This window comes from Meriones unguiculatus (assembly GCF_030254825.1).
Source record: "Meriones unguiculatus strain TT.TT164.6M chromosome 13 unlocalized genomic scaffold, Bangor_MerUng_6.1 Chr13_unordered_Scaffold_39, whole genome shotgun sequence".
NCBI classification, from domain to species: Eukaryota; Metazoa; Chordata; class Mammalia; order Rodentia; family Muridae; genus Meriones; species Meriones unguiculatus.
In genome coordinates, this window is record NW_026843648.1 from 1,227,862 (window position 1) to 1,244,278 (window position 16,417).

The 16,417-nt window shown below is 39.2% G+C and overlaps 1 protein-coding gene across 1 annotated transcript; it reads right to left on the minus strand.

Moving 5' to 3' along the window:
- Window positions 1–4,090: 4,090 nt before the first annotated feature.
- On the minus strand, window positions 4,091–13,236 carry LOC132651033 (zinc finger protein 431-like; the record flags this gene model as incomplete). Its single annotated transcript, XM_060376344.1, has 6 exons — window positions 13,213–13,236; window positions 9,643–9,769; window positions 9,386–9,446; window positions 7,964–7,972; window positions 4,367–4,859; window positions 4,091–4,198 (listed from the first exon to the last, which is right to left on the minus strand). Coding segments are annotated over exons 1-6 (822 nt in total), but the record flags the coding sequence as incomplete, so codon positions are not given.
- Between the last annotated feature and the right edge of the window lie 3,181 nt (window positions 13,237–16,417).

A 16,417-nucleotide genomic window follows, 5' to 3' on the forward strand; every position in this document is an offset into this window, starting at 1 on the left:
GATATAAAAGATACAATTGCAAGATTCATCAATGCCAAAAGTCTCTCACATACCAAGGGGAGAGATCACAAATACAGAAAACATCAAGGAAAAGTCACCAATCAGGACTGTATTTGCAATTCTTAGATGAACAGCTATGTTGAGCTAGTTCAACCTTAGAATAAGGCTGTTTTGCCTCTAGGCAGGTTGGCTCAATAAAGGAAGAGGAGTTCATTGCAGCTACCCAAGTCTGCATCTTTCTCAGAACTGTGACATCAATATAGAGAATTCTGTTTGTAAAATGTGTTACTTTTTATATCATGTGCATTGATGTATTGTGAAATTGTTGGACCCTGGAGTTCTAGGCAGCTGTAAGATGCCATGTGGTTGTTGGGATAAAATCCAGGTCATCTGGAAGACCAGTCACTGCTTCAAATCACTGAGCACTGGAAACAATCTCTATGCCTCTCAACCGAAGAATGGGTAAAAAAACTGATATTTACACAATAGAATACTACCCAGCCATTAAAAACAAGGAAATCATGAAATTTTCAGTCAAATGAATGCAACTAGAAAAGATCTTCCTGAGTGACATGACATAGACCCGGAAAGACACACAGAGAAGACAGTAGTAAGCCTCAAGGACAACATAAACAGGACATTGAGAGTCCCTTTTAGAGGACAGAGCTGCAGAGTCTCCTCCTCACCAGGGAATCCACACTCAGAAAAGCTGATAGGGCAAGGGCCTCTGCCCAGGGCACCACATACATACTGGCTCACAATCCATCCCACTTCTAACTCGTGGAACTCTCCTAGCTCAGCAGACCAGCTTTTCTGGGACTGGCATCAATGAACCCCATTGTCTCCATGGCATAGCTTGTGGTCCTGGATATTGATCACTTTAGAAGCATCAGAGAAGAATCTTGGAAAGACTCTGCAAGGTACTTTGTACTGGTCCTCCTTCCTGGTTGTGTAGCTTCCCCAGAGTCCATCATCATTTGCTTAAATCAAGCATTTGGGCCTCAGGGCTCTGGCAGATCCTCTACTGGAGGATTAGAGATGAGGGGACTCAGACAGCACAAACCATCTCAGCTCTTCCCTAGGACAGACAGAGCCTCAGCCTAGTAAATTAATAGTTTAATAAATGTTTCCACTCTTCCAGGGTACATGTTTATTTTACAAGTCACAGGGTGCTGCATGTACACATTTCATTACCCTCTCACTGTCCAAAGCAGCCATCTCTACCTCACAGCTGAGAATTCCTGCATCACCCCTCAGTCAAATGCAAACAGTAACACAAACTGAAGCCTAAAGGAGCCTTGAATTTGAAAGAAAAGAGTAGCAAATAAGAGATGAATGAAAAACTAAAAATTGAATGACATGATTCTTCCTAGGTATGGTGGGGAGAAAATTTATTATCCCTAGAAAGGCACACACACCGGCAAGTACTTCTGGGAGAGCCCAAGTTGAACACATCCCTTAGCCATGGGAGGACAGGGAGGAGAGGAGAGGGGCACGCCAAACTATGAGACTATGACAGTAAATAGATGAAACAGATCAGGGAACCAAATTGCGTAAATAACAGAAAGAAAGGCAGCTGGGTTAAGGGCCCGAGCCCTGGGCTCGAGGGCAGTGTATTCCAGCCACAGCCTGTAAACAGGGAGGGACTCGGCGATGCTGGGCAAATTTGGTAGCTAATTCTGCTCTGAACTGTTAAATAGGCACCTCAGCCATTTGTCCCAGGATTTCAGTCTTAACAGTGCCCAGGTCGCCACATCCAGTCTGCTCACAGTCCATCCCACTTCTAACACGTGGGACTCAGTCAGCTCAGCATTCCTAAGGCCAGGACAAAGGACCTCACAAGCAGCTGCTGGCTTCCAGGTTCCATCCAGCCAGGGAAGGACCAACAACACCAGCTCCTGCTGCTCAGCCCTCAGCCTCCTACTCCACCACCATGTTGGGGGCTTCTGACACACACTCACCATAGTGCCGTTTTGGAAGTCGCCTGAAACCCCTCACAGGACCCAGCAGCTGAGCTCAGACCACTGGATGCCAAACACTCCTGAGAGCTCAGCTTCCAAATGGAACCTGAAACCTGGCACCCGGAAGAACCCTCCTCTTCCTCTGAGTACAGGATTCGTCTGGAAGTCCTGACTGGCCAGTGATTCTTGAGCGACAGGAGCACCTTCCATAGGGTCACAGTGTACTGAAGAGACAAAGCAAAGTGCTTCCTGGCCCAGGAGGAATGAATGCATGTTTGCTAATTACGAAGAGTAGTGAGGGCCTGGCTTAGGGAGGAAGCTCAGGAGAATCCTATGCTCCAGGCAGGGACTTTGGATCCATGATTCGACCTTTGGTTTCATATGTGGAGAATCAGGGTCACACCTTTCCCAAATCAGCAGAGATTTTTTAAGTAGATTTGTTCCTGTTGTCTAATAACCTACCCTTCCATCTTTCAGCTCTCTGTAAGCTCTTCCTCCTCCTGGAATCAATTGGGATAGCTTGAACAGCCCATTATTCAACTTGCAGTGGAGTGAACAATCTGTCCACAGGCAGAAGGCTATCACGAATATTAACAATTAAAGAGCGATTTTAGAAAAAAAAGGAGATTTTTTGTGACTTCACACTGGTACAGGTTAACTACAGCTACTTTTCACGTGGTTGGTATGAGATAACCTTGGGAGAAAAGCAGGAAACAGATGATACATAATTTGGAGCATGTGTATCATCCTCATGATAAGGTTAGTTCTTTGTTCTCACTCCTGATTTGGTCCTCTATAGGCCACACAGGACATTTATTGATCATGTACAACTGATTACCTCACTTCACATTGTTACTGTCAACTCCTCTCACAGCAAGAATGCTTTCTCCCTCTTTCTTGCCCATTCCCTTTGGTGCTGTGACTATAAAAGCTCCAATATTTGTCAGTTATCTCACTTCATACACAGTTCCTCCTTTATTTGTAAGGCACCAATTAAAGCCAGAGAGGTTGGAAAAACTTCAGTCCCTTATAGGTCCTATAAGACCACTGAACCCCTTCTTATCTCTACTGTAAAGCTGCCCATCTACCCCAGCCTTTCCCACAGATGACATTCTCCCTATGAGAACTTGGCCTTTCTGCCCATAAAGCCCTGGTACTAGGCAAGGAGGTTCCTGGTTTTAGCTGGGCTAAGTCCCTGACCTGCAGTCCTATTTGGTTGATGAACCACTAGCCACATGGTCCAGTTTCATTTCCCCTTTCTCATGCACAGGAATGGCTTCTTCATATTCTCTTCACACATATTCTAAAGCGGGAAAGCAGACCTCAATCCTCATATTAAGACGGACAAATGAGATGCAATAAAGTTATCTCCCACTCTGAACATATCTGTCATGGCCTAAAACCCCATAAACACTTTACACGCACACCCCAGAAGTGTTTTTATTTTTAAGAGAAATCCTTGTTGTTACATTATTTAGAACCTTTATATTATATATTTCCTAAAGAATGCAGTACTTCAAGATGAAATGACAAATGGATGAGTAGGAGGAACATACATAATCACAGAACGTCCAATCATATTTACATGTTCATATCACATCAAGCTATGTAGTGAGTTGCAGTTGATTACTGATTAGATCACTTCATTACATCTCTATGAAACACGGAAACACAAAGCCTTGAATTCCCATGTTAAACACATTCATAGGGCTTCTCTTCCGTCTGATTCATTCATGAACGGGAAGCATATAAAAATGTACAAAGGTTCCATTATACTAAAAACATTCACAAGGTTTTCTCTCTAGTATACTTTCTTTCAAGGCTTTGAAAAAATGTGACATGCAAAGGGTTTACTGGTTATATTCATAGGGTTTCACTCCAGTATGAAATCTTTCATCCATATGGAGATCACAGCAATGTGCAAAGGACTTACAACATTGAGTATATTCATTGGGTTTCACTCCAGTATGAAATCTTTCATGCTTTTCGACATCACTGCAATGTTTGAAGGCTTTGCCACCATGATTACATTCACAGGATTTCTCCCCATATGTGTTCTTTTATTATTTTGGAGATTTCCATTTCATGAAAAGGCTTTCCCACACAGATTACATTTTTATGGATTTCCCTCCAGTATGTGTTCTTTTATGCAATTTGAGACAACTGGGTTGTGAAAAGCATTTAACACACTGATTACATTCAAAAGGTTTCTTTGCAGTGTGAATTCTTTCATGTCTCTAACGACCACTACAAAATGCAATGGCTTTACCGTTTTGATTACATTCGTAGGATATCTCTCCATTATGTGTTCCTTTATGCCTTTGAAGACCACTGGGTTTTGAAAAGGCTTTTCCACATTGATTATATTCCTAGGGTTTCTCTCCAGTATGTGTCCTTTTGTGCACTCGGAGACTACTGGATTGTGAAAAGGCTTTATCACAGTGATTACATTTGTAGGGTTTCTCTCCAGTATGTGTCCTTTTGTGCGCTTGGAGAACATTTGACTGTGTAAAGGCTTTCCCACACTGATTACATTCGTAGGGTTTCTCTCCAGTATGAATTCTTTCATGTCTCTGTAGACCACTAAAACATGCAAAGGATTTACCACACTGATTACATTTATAGGGTTTCTCTCCACTATGCGTTCTTTTATGCACTTGGAGATTTCCGTGTTGAGAAAAGGCTTTGCCACACTGAATACATTCATAGGGTTTCTCTCCAGTATGTGTTCTTTTATGAATGTGGAGATTAATCAATTGTGAAAAGGCTTTCCCACACTGATAACATTCGTAGGGCTTCTCTCCAGTATGTGTTCTTTCATGCTTTTTGAGATTTCTGTGTTGTGAAAAGGCTTTCCCACACTGATTACATTCATAGGGTTTTTTTCCAGTTTGTGTTCTTTTGCGCATTAGGATACCACTGGGTTGGGAAAAGGCTTTACCATACTGCTTACATTCATGCTTCTCAAAAATATGTCCTCTTTCATTCCTGTAAAGATAATTGGGTATCTGTAAGATTTACCATAGTCATTACACTGATGAATTTATTTGTTGGTATAAATTAAGTTTGCAATTTCGTCTAATTGTAAAATGAAGTTGACTCTTAACCTTTTATCACTTTGCTTACATTGATAGTTACCCCCTTGACTGTGGGTGTTTTGTACCTTCCAAGATATCTTTGGTAGTAAGAAACTTTATTACATGTCTCACTTATAGCATCATTTTTATGTAAGTGGGTTTTCACATATTTAGAAAAGACCTAGGATTCAGCTTTACCACAGTGACTGAATTCATAAAATTTTCTGTAGTTCAAGTCATACTACATTTGCAAATGAACCATAATAGATGCAACAGTTTCCACAGGGCCAGAAATTATACGGATTTTCTGTACTGAGAGGTTTTTTTGGCTGTATTCCCAATGAGTTTGGAAAACTATTTAAGTATATTAGTATAATTTATTAATAGTCCCCTTCTTTGCCCAGACTTTCTCAATGTGATACAAGTTTAAGATTCATTTTTTTATTAATAATGAATGAATGAACACATGAACAAATATAAACATATAGTGTTGTCACCATCATGCTTTCTGTTGTATACACGTATAGGATAGTTTAGAATGCAATAGGATAATTTAGAAGCACATGGTGATATGCTTCTGGAAAATGCCTACTCAGGAAAAGCAGGCTTTGCTGGATCCTCCCAAAATGTATATCAACAAAGATGTAATGTTGGAGATGTACAAGAACATCAAAGCTATGGAGGACACACTGAATATTCTTTAACAATTAACTAATAATTTTATTATTAATAAGTATTAATAAATTAATGTAAACTTGCACTACATTCAGAAAGTCTACTCAAAGTAAGGACTAGTACATATATTCTAATTGTTCTGGGAGAGTGAGTTATGTTTCTTCTTTCCATATCCTTACCCTCACATGACTTGTATGAATTATGGCAAAGAATATACCTATTAAAAGAAGAATAACAAATGAAAGATTACCAAATCCACAGAGTTTGACTCTTTGCTTGTCAAAGACATGTGCTATTGTGATTATGGTTCCTCCACCATATTCTTGACTCTCCTACCTTCTGTGTAAATTAGCTTAGCAACTTCCAGGATTTGAGTAAAATCACCTTTGCTATGGAATATTTTCTCACAAGGAGGTTTTGAACATTAAATTATCACCTATTCAATGAATATGACTTTTGCAGTATAAGTGGTATGATACTCAACAGATAGGAAATTTAGAGTATCTAAAAAGGGATATGAGTAATGATTTATCATTTTTATAGAGGAATTTTAACACTGCATTTGTAAAGTGAACCAGAACGTACACAACAATTTCGACAGTTCCAGTAATCATAGGGATATTCTGTAGTGTGAGTTCTTTGACTATATTCTCAATGAGTTTGATCAAGTAATTAAGTATATTAGTTTAATTTATTAATAGTCTCCTGTTTTGACTAGACTTTCTGAAAATGATGAGAGTTTATGATCCAGTTGTTATTAGTAACGAATGAATGAACACATGAAAATATATTAATTCATATGGTAATCACTATCATGCATTCTGTCATACAGAAGTATAGTATAGTTTAGAATGCCCTAGGAAAAAATGGGGCAGACACACCCAAGAAGAGTAGATGAATGGAAATATACAAGCTCAGGGCTGAAGTCAATAAATTAGAAACAAATAAAACAATTCAAATAATCAATAAAACCAAGAGCTGTTTTTTGTTTTTTTGTGAAAATCAACAAGATAAACAAACTCTTAGCCAAATTAACTGAAAGGCAGAGAAAAACTATCCAAATCAGCAAAATCAGAAACAAAAATGGAGACATAACAACAAACACAGAGGAAATCCAAACTATCACTACGTCTTAGTACAAAAATGGACACATAACAAACACAGAGGAAATCCAAACTATCATTACATCTGAGTACAAAAGCGTATATGCCAGAAAATTTGAAAATCTAAATGAAATGTACACTTTTCTTGATAGACTCCATTTGCCAAAATTAAATCAAGATCGGGTAAATAGACTGAATAGTCCTATATTCAACCCCACCCCAAAAAGAAGTAGTCATCAAAAGTCTCCCTTCCAAAAAGAGCCCAGGGTCTGATGGTTTCAGTGCAGAATTCTAGCAGACCTTCAAAGAAGAGGTAACTCCAGTTCTCTTCAAACTATCCCATAAAATAGAAAAAGAAGGAACATTACCAAACTCATTCTGTGACGCCAGAGTCACATTGATACCTAAACTACACAAGGACCCACCAAAAAAGAGAACCTCAGTCCTATCTCTTTTATGAAATTAAAAGCAAAAATACTAAATAATATACTTGCACACTGAATCCAAGAACACATAAAAGATATCATCCACTAAGACAGAGTAGGCTTCACCCTAGGTATGCAAGGGTAGTTCAAAAGAGGGAAACCCATCAATGTAATCCACCATATAAACAAAGTGAAAGAGAAAAACCACATGATCATCTCTTTAGTTGAAGAAAAAGCATTTGACAAAATCCAACACCCATTCATGTTTAAAGTGTTGGAGAGATCAGAGATACAAGGCACTTACCGAAACATAGTAAAGGCAATATACAACAAGCCAATAGCCAACATCAAACTCAATGGAAAGAAATTTAAATCAATCCCGCTGAACTCAGGGACAAGGCAAGGCTACCCACTCATTTCATGTGTCTTCAACATAGTACTTGAGGTCCTAGTTAGAGCAATAAGACAATTAAGGGAGATCAAGAGGATACAAATAAGAAAGGAAGAAGTCAAAGTATCACTATTCACAGACAATATGATAGTATACATGACTGATCCCAAAAATTTCAACCAGAGAACCCCTTCAGCTGATAAACCCCTTCAACAAAGTGGCTGGATAGAAAATTAATTCAAAATAATCCGAAGCCCTCCTGTATACCAAAGACAAAAGGGTTGAGAAAGAAATTAGTGAAACAACACCCTTCATAATGGCCACTAATAACATGAAGTACCTTGGTGTGACTCTAAACAAGCAAGTGAAAGACCTGTTTGAAAAAAAAAAACAACAAAAAACAGAAAACAAAAAAAACAACTTCAAGTTCCCGAAGAAAGAAATTGAAGAAGATGACAGAAGATGGAAAGATCTCCCATGCTCATGGATCCATGGGATTAACACAGTGAAAATGGCCACCCTGCCAAAAGCAATCTACAGATTCAGTGCAATTCCCTTCAAAATAGCAATATAAATCTTTGCATACCTGCAAAGAACAAATCTTAACTACATATGGAAAAAGAAAAAACCCAAATAGCCCAAATGATCCTGTACAACAACAATTTGTCTGTAAGTATCTGCATCCCTGATCTCAAGCTACACTACACCGCCATAGTAATAAAAACTACATGGTACTGGCATAAGAACAGAATGGTGGATAAATGGAACCAAATAGAAGACTCAGAAAAAAACCCACACACCTAGGATCACTTGATGTTTGACAAAGAATCCAAAACCATACAATGTAAAAAAGACCAGCACCTTCACCAAATGGTGCTGGTCTAACTGGATATCTACCTGCAGGAAAATGCAAATAGATCCATACTACTCACTCTGCACAAAAGGAAAGTCCAAGTATATCAAAGACCTCAACATAAAACCAGACACACTAAGTCAGAAGAAAAAGTAGTGGCAGAAAAGCTGACAGAATCAGGAAAATATTTGGCAGAATATGATACATGCATCTCTCACGAGACAAGAATGGAAATGAGCTTCTTAAGGGGTACTACATGGAGATGGAGGGAGTTTTACTGGGACAGTAATAGAAAGACAGGTTGGAAGGAGAGAACTGAGGTTAAGATCAAATGAGCCAGAGAATAAAAAAGAGCCTGAAGATTGGAAAAGACAGATGGAGTTAGTTTGAGACTATACAAAGGAAGTAGGTGACAGTAGAAAAGCCAGATTTAATAAGGAAGCTAGGAGAGGAGTTTGAGCCAGAAAAGCTGAATTGAATCATCCATCTATGAGCTCAGAAAGAACAAGATAGGGTGTGTCTATTGAGCAGTAATTCTCAGAGGCCAAAAAACTCCTAGGCCTAAGGTAGGTTGTATGGAACCTAGAATCTGCCCTGCCCAGGCCTAGGGTAGCAGACAGAGGGGCAGTAATCTTTGGATATCATGATTTCTAGATTGAATAAAAGTCCTTTTTACAGTAAGATCTGTTTAGCAAAGGTTTCACTGTCTTCATTCATAAACTTTCTTACTCATGAAAACATAAGTAAGATAGCTTACATTGAGGAACATGGGTTTGGGAGAATATTCCTTAATACTCTAGAATATTGGATTCTTTACACTATTGCTTTTCTTTAAAACTCCTGGGACACATTGAAAATTTTTCACAGGCATATTTATATCAGCTTCCATGAGATAATTACCTTCCATATCTTCTAGAACGTTGACACTGTTCTTCAATATTATGGTCTTCCCAATTGTAGCCTAAAATATATACCAGAAAGAGTTGATATTTTATTGAAAATTAGGGAAAATTTAACTTTCTCTCTTCAGTGACCTTAGAAACATGATTGATTTATTCTTCCTCATTCCAACTGAAATTACATAAGAGCATCATTGAAAAAAGGCAACAACAGATGTCCCCTTTACCTTAATAGTGAAAGAAAATTCAGTGTCTTACCTATGGCTGTAAGGTGCTTGCAGGTCTCTATCATCACATCTTTGTAGAGACACTTCTGGGAAGGATCCAGCAAAGCCCACTCTTCCCGAGTGAAGTACACATTTACATCATCATAGGTGAGAGAATTCTAAATTATCCCAAACATGGGTATAAGAGAAAGCACAATAGTGGCAACAATGTAAAAGTCTACTTCATCGACAATATATTCATATAATTCTGGATCTTCCCTGACTTATCTCCTGACAGAGAAGTTCTGATGTACTCACCTGGTCATTTTAGAAGTAAACTAAATGAGGAGGTTCATCTCATTTCTGCACCTTTTGAATAGAATATAGCCTTCCAAGAGAAATGTCAATTAACAGACAAAAAGTAAGCAAGTCAAGGATGTTGATGAACAGTACAGATCGCAGATCACAGAAATTGTATGCACAATTACTAACTACAATAATTATGGACAAGCAGGATGTATTGCCTCATGACTTTAATTCCAGTAGTCAGGAAGCAGAGGTTTGTGTATCTCATTTAGCTGTAAGCCTGTCTGGCACCAAAACAAATTTCATGACATCCAGTTGAGGTAGAGTTAAGGCCTTTTTGCTGCAAAAATCATTCAATTAAGAAAGATTCAAAGAACTCCATGGTATTTCTGAAGTTCCTACAAAGAATTATATACTCAATACAGTTCTGTATCTATCTTCCAGAAACCTGAAGTGTCCCAGTTTAAACTCCAATATGAATGAGAACTTACTAAAAGGGAATGAGTGTTCAAACAGGTACAAATGCACAGGTGAAAACATTAGTACTGGAATAGTTGTTCATTAATAAGCAACATAAGGCAACTGAGGTGGATCAGCAATGAAAAGCTCTTGGTCTGGATATAAGTGGGCTCAATTGCCAGTGCTTATTTGGAGGATCACAACTCCCCATTACTTGAAATTCTGAAGTTCTGAGGCCATCTTCTGACTATTGTGAGGACCAGGTACACAAGAGGTGCATAGTCACACATAAAGGCAAAATGCTACTGATATTACCTCATTTAAAAACACAAAACAAGCACAATAGGCAGGAAGAATGTCACACACCTGCAATATAATGACTCAGAAGTCTCAGGCAGTGTTAATATTATGAACATATGACATCCTGAGACTAAGAATATATGCTCAGGCAAATATTAAAACATAAAGGTGGACGTGGATCTGCACAATAGCATATGCTAGGCCATGCTTGTATGGAGACTAAGGTGGTATACTGGGGATCTTCCCCAATATCTTTGTTACCACAAACCCAATTCTAAGAATCTTCCCTAGTGCTCCAACTTAACACATGTGGCTCCTTCCCCTCAATACTATCCAGCAAACATAATACCATGAATTCAGTAGCCAAGCAGACCATTAAAATAGCAACACTCATCCAACACACTTTCTGAAACTTCAGAGTGCTAACAGAACCCCAAGAACAAAACTCCCACACATCAAATAAGCACTTAGTCCTATAATTGCCCCAAACCCAGATGCCTAGACACCAGTTTAGGAATAGATTCAAGAATAGTCAGGTAATATGTCATATGTCACCACCTGAGCTCAGCAAGATTACCACAGCAGGAACTAACTATCTGATTATTACAAAACTTTTTACAGAAACATAAAGGAATATATCTTCCCATAATTTCCTGAAACATTCTCTATAATTTACCACATACTCTGAAACAATGTAGGTCTTTAGAGCAAATGGAAATAACATCCTGTATCCTATCAGTCCACCATTGCTTCAGGATGGATATACATAGCATCAAAAAGAACAGAAAGCTTACAAACCCATGGAAAGTGAATAACCTTCAACCAAGTGAAAACAATGTTTTCAAACAGAAATAAAAATTTTGAAAAGCATAATATTCATAGAAAATAAATACATATCACATGCAAACTCATGGAAAATAATGAGGAATGAAAAGTGATGCTAAGAGGAAACTTAATAGCACAAAGTGCCTACATAAAGATATTGGAAAGGATTCATGCCATCAGGGTAACAGCAGACCTGAACAGTCTAGAACAAAAATATGTTAGCACACAAAAGGAGTAGAGATCAAGAAATTATCAAATTGAGAGCAGAAATAAAAAAAAATAAAGAGAAGATAAAGAATCCATGAAATAAAGGTTTGGGTTTTTGAGAAAAATCAACAAGAAGGACAAACTCTAGTCAAAACTAACTGAAAGAGAGACAGAATATATCAAATCACAAAATCAGAAATTGTATTAAGAATTTTTGTCTTCTTCTCATTCCTTCTGATCTTAGTCAATTAGGTTTCATCAGGAGTGGCTGCATTGTCTTCTTCTGTGGCCTGGTAATGCTGCTGCCCCCTCAGGGAGAGGTGATCAAAGAGCAGGCCAATCAGAAGGAAGGAAAAGAAGACCTCCCCTATCAGTGGACTTGGGGAGGGGCATGGGTGCAGAGGGTGGAGGAAGGGAGGGATTGTGACAGGAAGAGGGAGGTAAGCATGGGGGGATACAAATTGAATAAAGTTTAATTAATAAAGAAAAAAAAAGAATTTTTTCTTTCTTTAAAATCCGACTCATATTATGTGAATTTGTTTTTCTTTTAACCCCAGGTGTGGAGCATGAGGCTGCTTCAGTTTGTCCACAGCTGTTACTTATGATTGTCTCTAGGAGGCTTGTGGTTGTGCACCTGCACATAGTTTAATTCTGAGTCTTCTGGAAATGGTACACATGCAGAGCCATGAGAGGGCCCGGGGTCTTTGAAGAAAGAAGAAGCTGCTGCTCTTCCTGATGCTGTTTACCCACGATGCTGCTCTGTTTGTCACTGCTGGTTTGTTGGACTGCTGGATATCCTGGGGATCAACAGGTATTGCCCCAAAGAACCTGGCTACCCTAAACCTCACAGAGCAGCTTAAAGGGACTTATAACTGTTTTCCTTCTAGCTATTATTCTCTTTTACCTAGCTAGGGTGTTGGAAGGAATAAGGTTTGGAAGAGAGGTAGAGTTTTAGAAATGAATAAATAAAACAGTTTTAATAAAATAGTTCCATTTGCTGTTTGAGTGGACTTCTGGAATCCAGAGGACAGAGACTGGCAATGCCCTAAAGAAGTCAATGACCCTAACCAGCATTTAGTTAGTAGCTGTAGAGATACAAGCTCCTTGTCTGTACTAACCTGTTTCTCTCCTGTCTAGGACAGTGGGGTTGAAGGAAGATAGAGGCATTTAAGAACCATAAATAAAGTAGGTTTTTGAAAAAGGAAAGACTACAGTTTTGCTCTCAGCAATATAAAATATAAATCCTTATTGAAAAAAAACAACCTCATGTCACATTTTGTGTTTTCTTGCCATAGCTTAAATTGTGGCATCCCTGCTCATTTCATTCCAAAGCAACACTTTTCCTTCTACTGGGGGAGGATGAGAGATCAGGGAACTCAGACAGCACAAACCATCTCAGCTCTGCCCTTCCATTCTAGGAACACACAGAGCCTGGTAAAGAAGTAGTTTAGTAAAATTTTCCACTCTCCATGGGTACATGTTTATTTTACAAGTCACAGAGTCCTGCATGTATACATTTCATTACCCTATCACTGCCCAATGCAGCCATTTTTACCTCACAGCTGATAATTCTTGTTGCAAGCCTCGGTCAAACGCAAAGAGTAACAACAACTGAAGCTAAAAGGAGCTATGAATTTGAAAGAAAGGAGTGGCAAATGGGAGGGGAATGAAAAAATAAAAATTAAGTAACATGACTCTTCCTAGGTATGGTGGGGAGAAAGTTTATTATAGATAGAAAGGCACACCCACAGGCCGGAACATCCGGGAGAGCCCAAGGTGAACACAACCTTGAGCCATGAGAGGACAGGGAGGAGAGGAGAGGGGCACGCCAAACCATGAGACTATCACAAGGCAGCTGGGTTAAGGGCCCGAATCCTGGGCTAGAGGGCAGTGTATGCCAGCCATGTCCTATAAACAGGTAGGGACTGGGGGATGCTGCGCAAACCTGGTAGCTAATTCTGCTCTGAACTGTTCCATAGGCCCCTCAGCCATTTGTCCCAGGATTTGAGTCTTAACAGTGCCCAGGTCGCCACATCCAGTCTGGTCACAGTCCATCCCAGTTCTCACAAGTGGGACTCAGATAGCTCAGCAATACTAAGGCTAGGACAAAGGACCTCACAAGCAGCTGATGGCTGCGGATTCCTGCCCAGCCCCCGAAGGACCAACCACACCAGCTCCTCCTGTTAAGCCTCCTGTTCTACCACATTCAGAGCGGCGGCCACACACTCACCATGTTGCCTCTTTGGAAGTCGCCTGAAATCCGTTCACAGGACCCAGCAGTTGAGCTCAGACCACAGCACGTCGACCATTCCAGACAGCTCGGCTTCCAAACCAAACCTCGAACTTGGCACCCGGAAGAACCTTCCTCTTCCTCTGAGTACAGGATTCGTCTGGAAGTCCTGATTGGCCAGTGAGTCTTGAGCGACATGAGCACCTCCCCTAGGGTCACAGTGTACTGAAGAGACAAAGCATAGTGCTTCCTGGCCCAGGAGGAATGAATGTATGTTTGCTAATTACAAAGAGCAGTTAGGGCCTGGCTTAGGGAGGGAGCTCAGTAGAATCCTATGCTCTGGGCAGGGACTTTGGATCTATGATTTGACCTTCGGGTGCATATGTGGAGAATCAGGACCACACGTTTCCCAAATTGGCAGAGATTTTTAAGTAGATTTGTTCCTATTGTCTAATAACCTACCCTTCCATCTTTCAGCTCTCTGTAAGCTCTTCCTCCTCCTGGAATCAAGATGAATAGCTTGAATAGCCAGTTATTCAACTTGCAGTGGAGTGAACCATCTGTCCACAGGCAGAAGGCTATCACGAATATTAACAATTAAAGAGCGATTTTAGGAAACAAAAGGAGATGGTTGTTTTGTGACTTCACACTGGTTCAGGTTAACTACTACTTTTCACCTGGTAGGTATGAGATAACCTTGGGAGAAAAGCAGGAAACAGATGATACATAATTTGGAGCATGTGTTTCATCCTCATGATAAGGTTAGTTCTTTGTTCTCACTCCTGATTTGGTCCTCTATAGGCCACACAGGACATTTATTGATCATGTACAACTGATTACCTCACTTCACATTGTTACTGTCAACTACTGTCACAGTAAGAAAGCTCTCTCCCTTTTTCTTGCCCATTCCCTTTTGTGCTGTGACTATAAAAGCTCCAATACTTGTCAGTTATCTCACTTCATACACAGTTCCTCCTTTATTTGTAAGGCACCAATTAAAGCCAGAGAGGTTGGAAAAACTGCAGTCCCTTATAGGTCCTAAAAGACCACTGAACCCCTTCTTATCTCCACTCTAAACCTGCCCTTCTACCCCTTTCTTTCCCACAGATGAGATTCTCCCTATGAGAACTCAGCCTTTCTACTGATAAAGCCCTGGTACTAGGCAAGGTGGTTCCTAGTTTTAGCTGGGCTAAGCCCCTCACCTGCAGTACTATTTGGTTGATGAACCACTAGCCACATGGTCCAGTTCCATTTCCCCTTTCTCATGCACAGGAATGGCTTCTTCGTATTCTCTTCTCTTTGGGAAACATCTAGTTTCTCCACTGATATTTGCCCTACTCAAATGTCTCATACCAAGGAACACTAAGAGTGATCAGAATGTAAAAGCGATTCCCTGTGTTTCTTTTCTCAAAGTCCTGTCTCTTTCTCTCTTCCTGCTATCCCACTAAATAAAAACACTCTCTGGTTTCTTTTTATACTCTCAAAAGAAATGTGAAGATTAAACTGTAAACCTTAAGGGGACCACATGGTATGAACAATTTTAATCATAACTAATTCTCTGTTTATTTTATCTCCTTTTAGATAAAGACAGCAACAACTCTCATTTTAAATTGGAATGGAACTTTATGAAAATTCCAAGTTATATTTTACAACATGCTATGTAATATGCTTCAACCATGGTTCAACATAATTTTTATAAGATGCTCAAATTTTAAGATTATAAAAGTCTATTCAAATTAAGATAACTTAAAATGCCTGTCTAATTGCCTGTGACTTTATCTATTCCTAAATTAATAAATAAATGCCTTTTTTCCTGCCATGAGCTGCCTGTGATCCAGATTTACCACTAGGTTTTCTGGCTAATGCATTTGGTAAAATAAATTCACATGTAATTTTAAAGTTGCTTTATAAAAAAATTGCTTTATAATATTCTACTATATTGTTGTTTATTCTATATCTCACAGCTTGAGGGTTAGTAAGTAAAAGTTTGACCTAAATACCCTAAAACTATATGATATAATGCCAAGAATACAATAAATTAAGATCTGTTAATTTTAGACTCATTTATTTATTCATGTTAAAACTTGGTCATTATGCTATATCTTCACTATCAAGGTTAAAATATTCTTTTTCTTATTTTCTAAATATAAAAACATTATTGATCTACAATACAGCCTTAGCCTTTTATAAGTTACAGACTATGTTTATGACTTTTAAGGCTGTACCTTGACAGGGACAAAACCTAAAGGCACAATATTTGATGGTTAACAAATGCAAGTTGACAGTCAGTCATCTCACACATGATCAAGTCTTCAAACATGTCCAAAATTATATTTATAGTCCTACAGATGCAAACATGGTCTCACTACTACCTTAATTAAACATGTAAGGATGGTCCCTGAGTCACCATATAGGATCTGGTAAAAAGAATTAGAGAGGTGCCTTCCCGACAGGCTCATCTCTGGCTTAAACTATTCCAGACCTTGGCTGATGTTCTGAG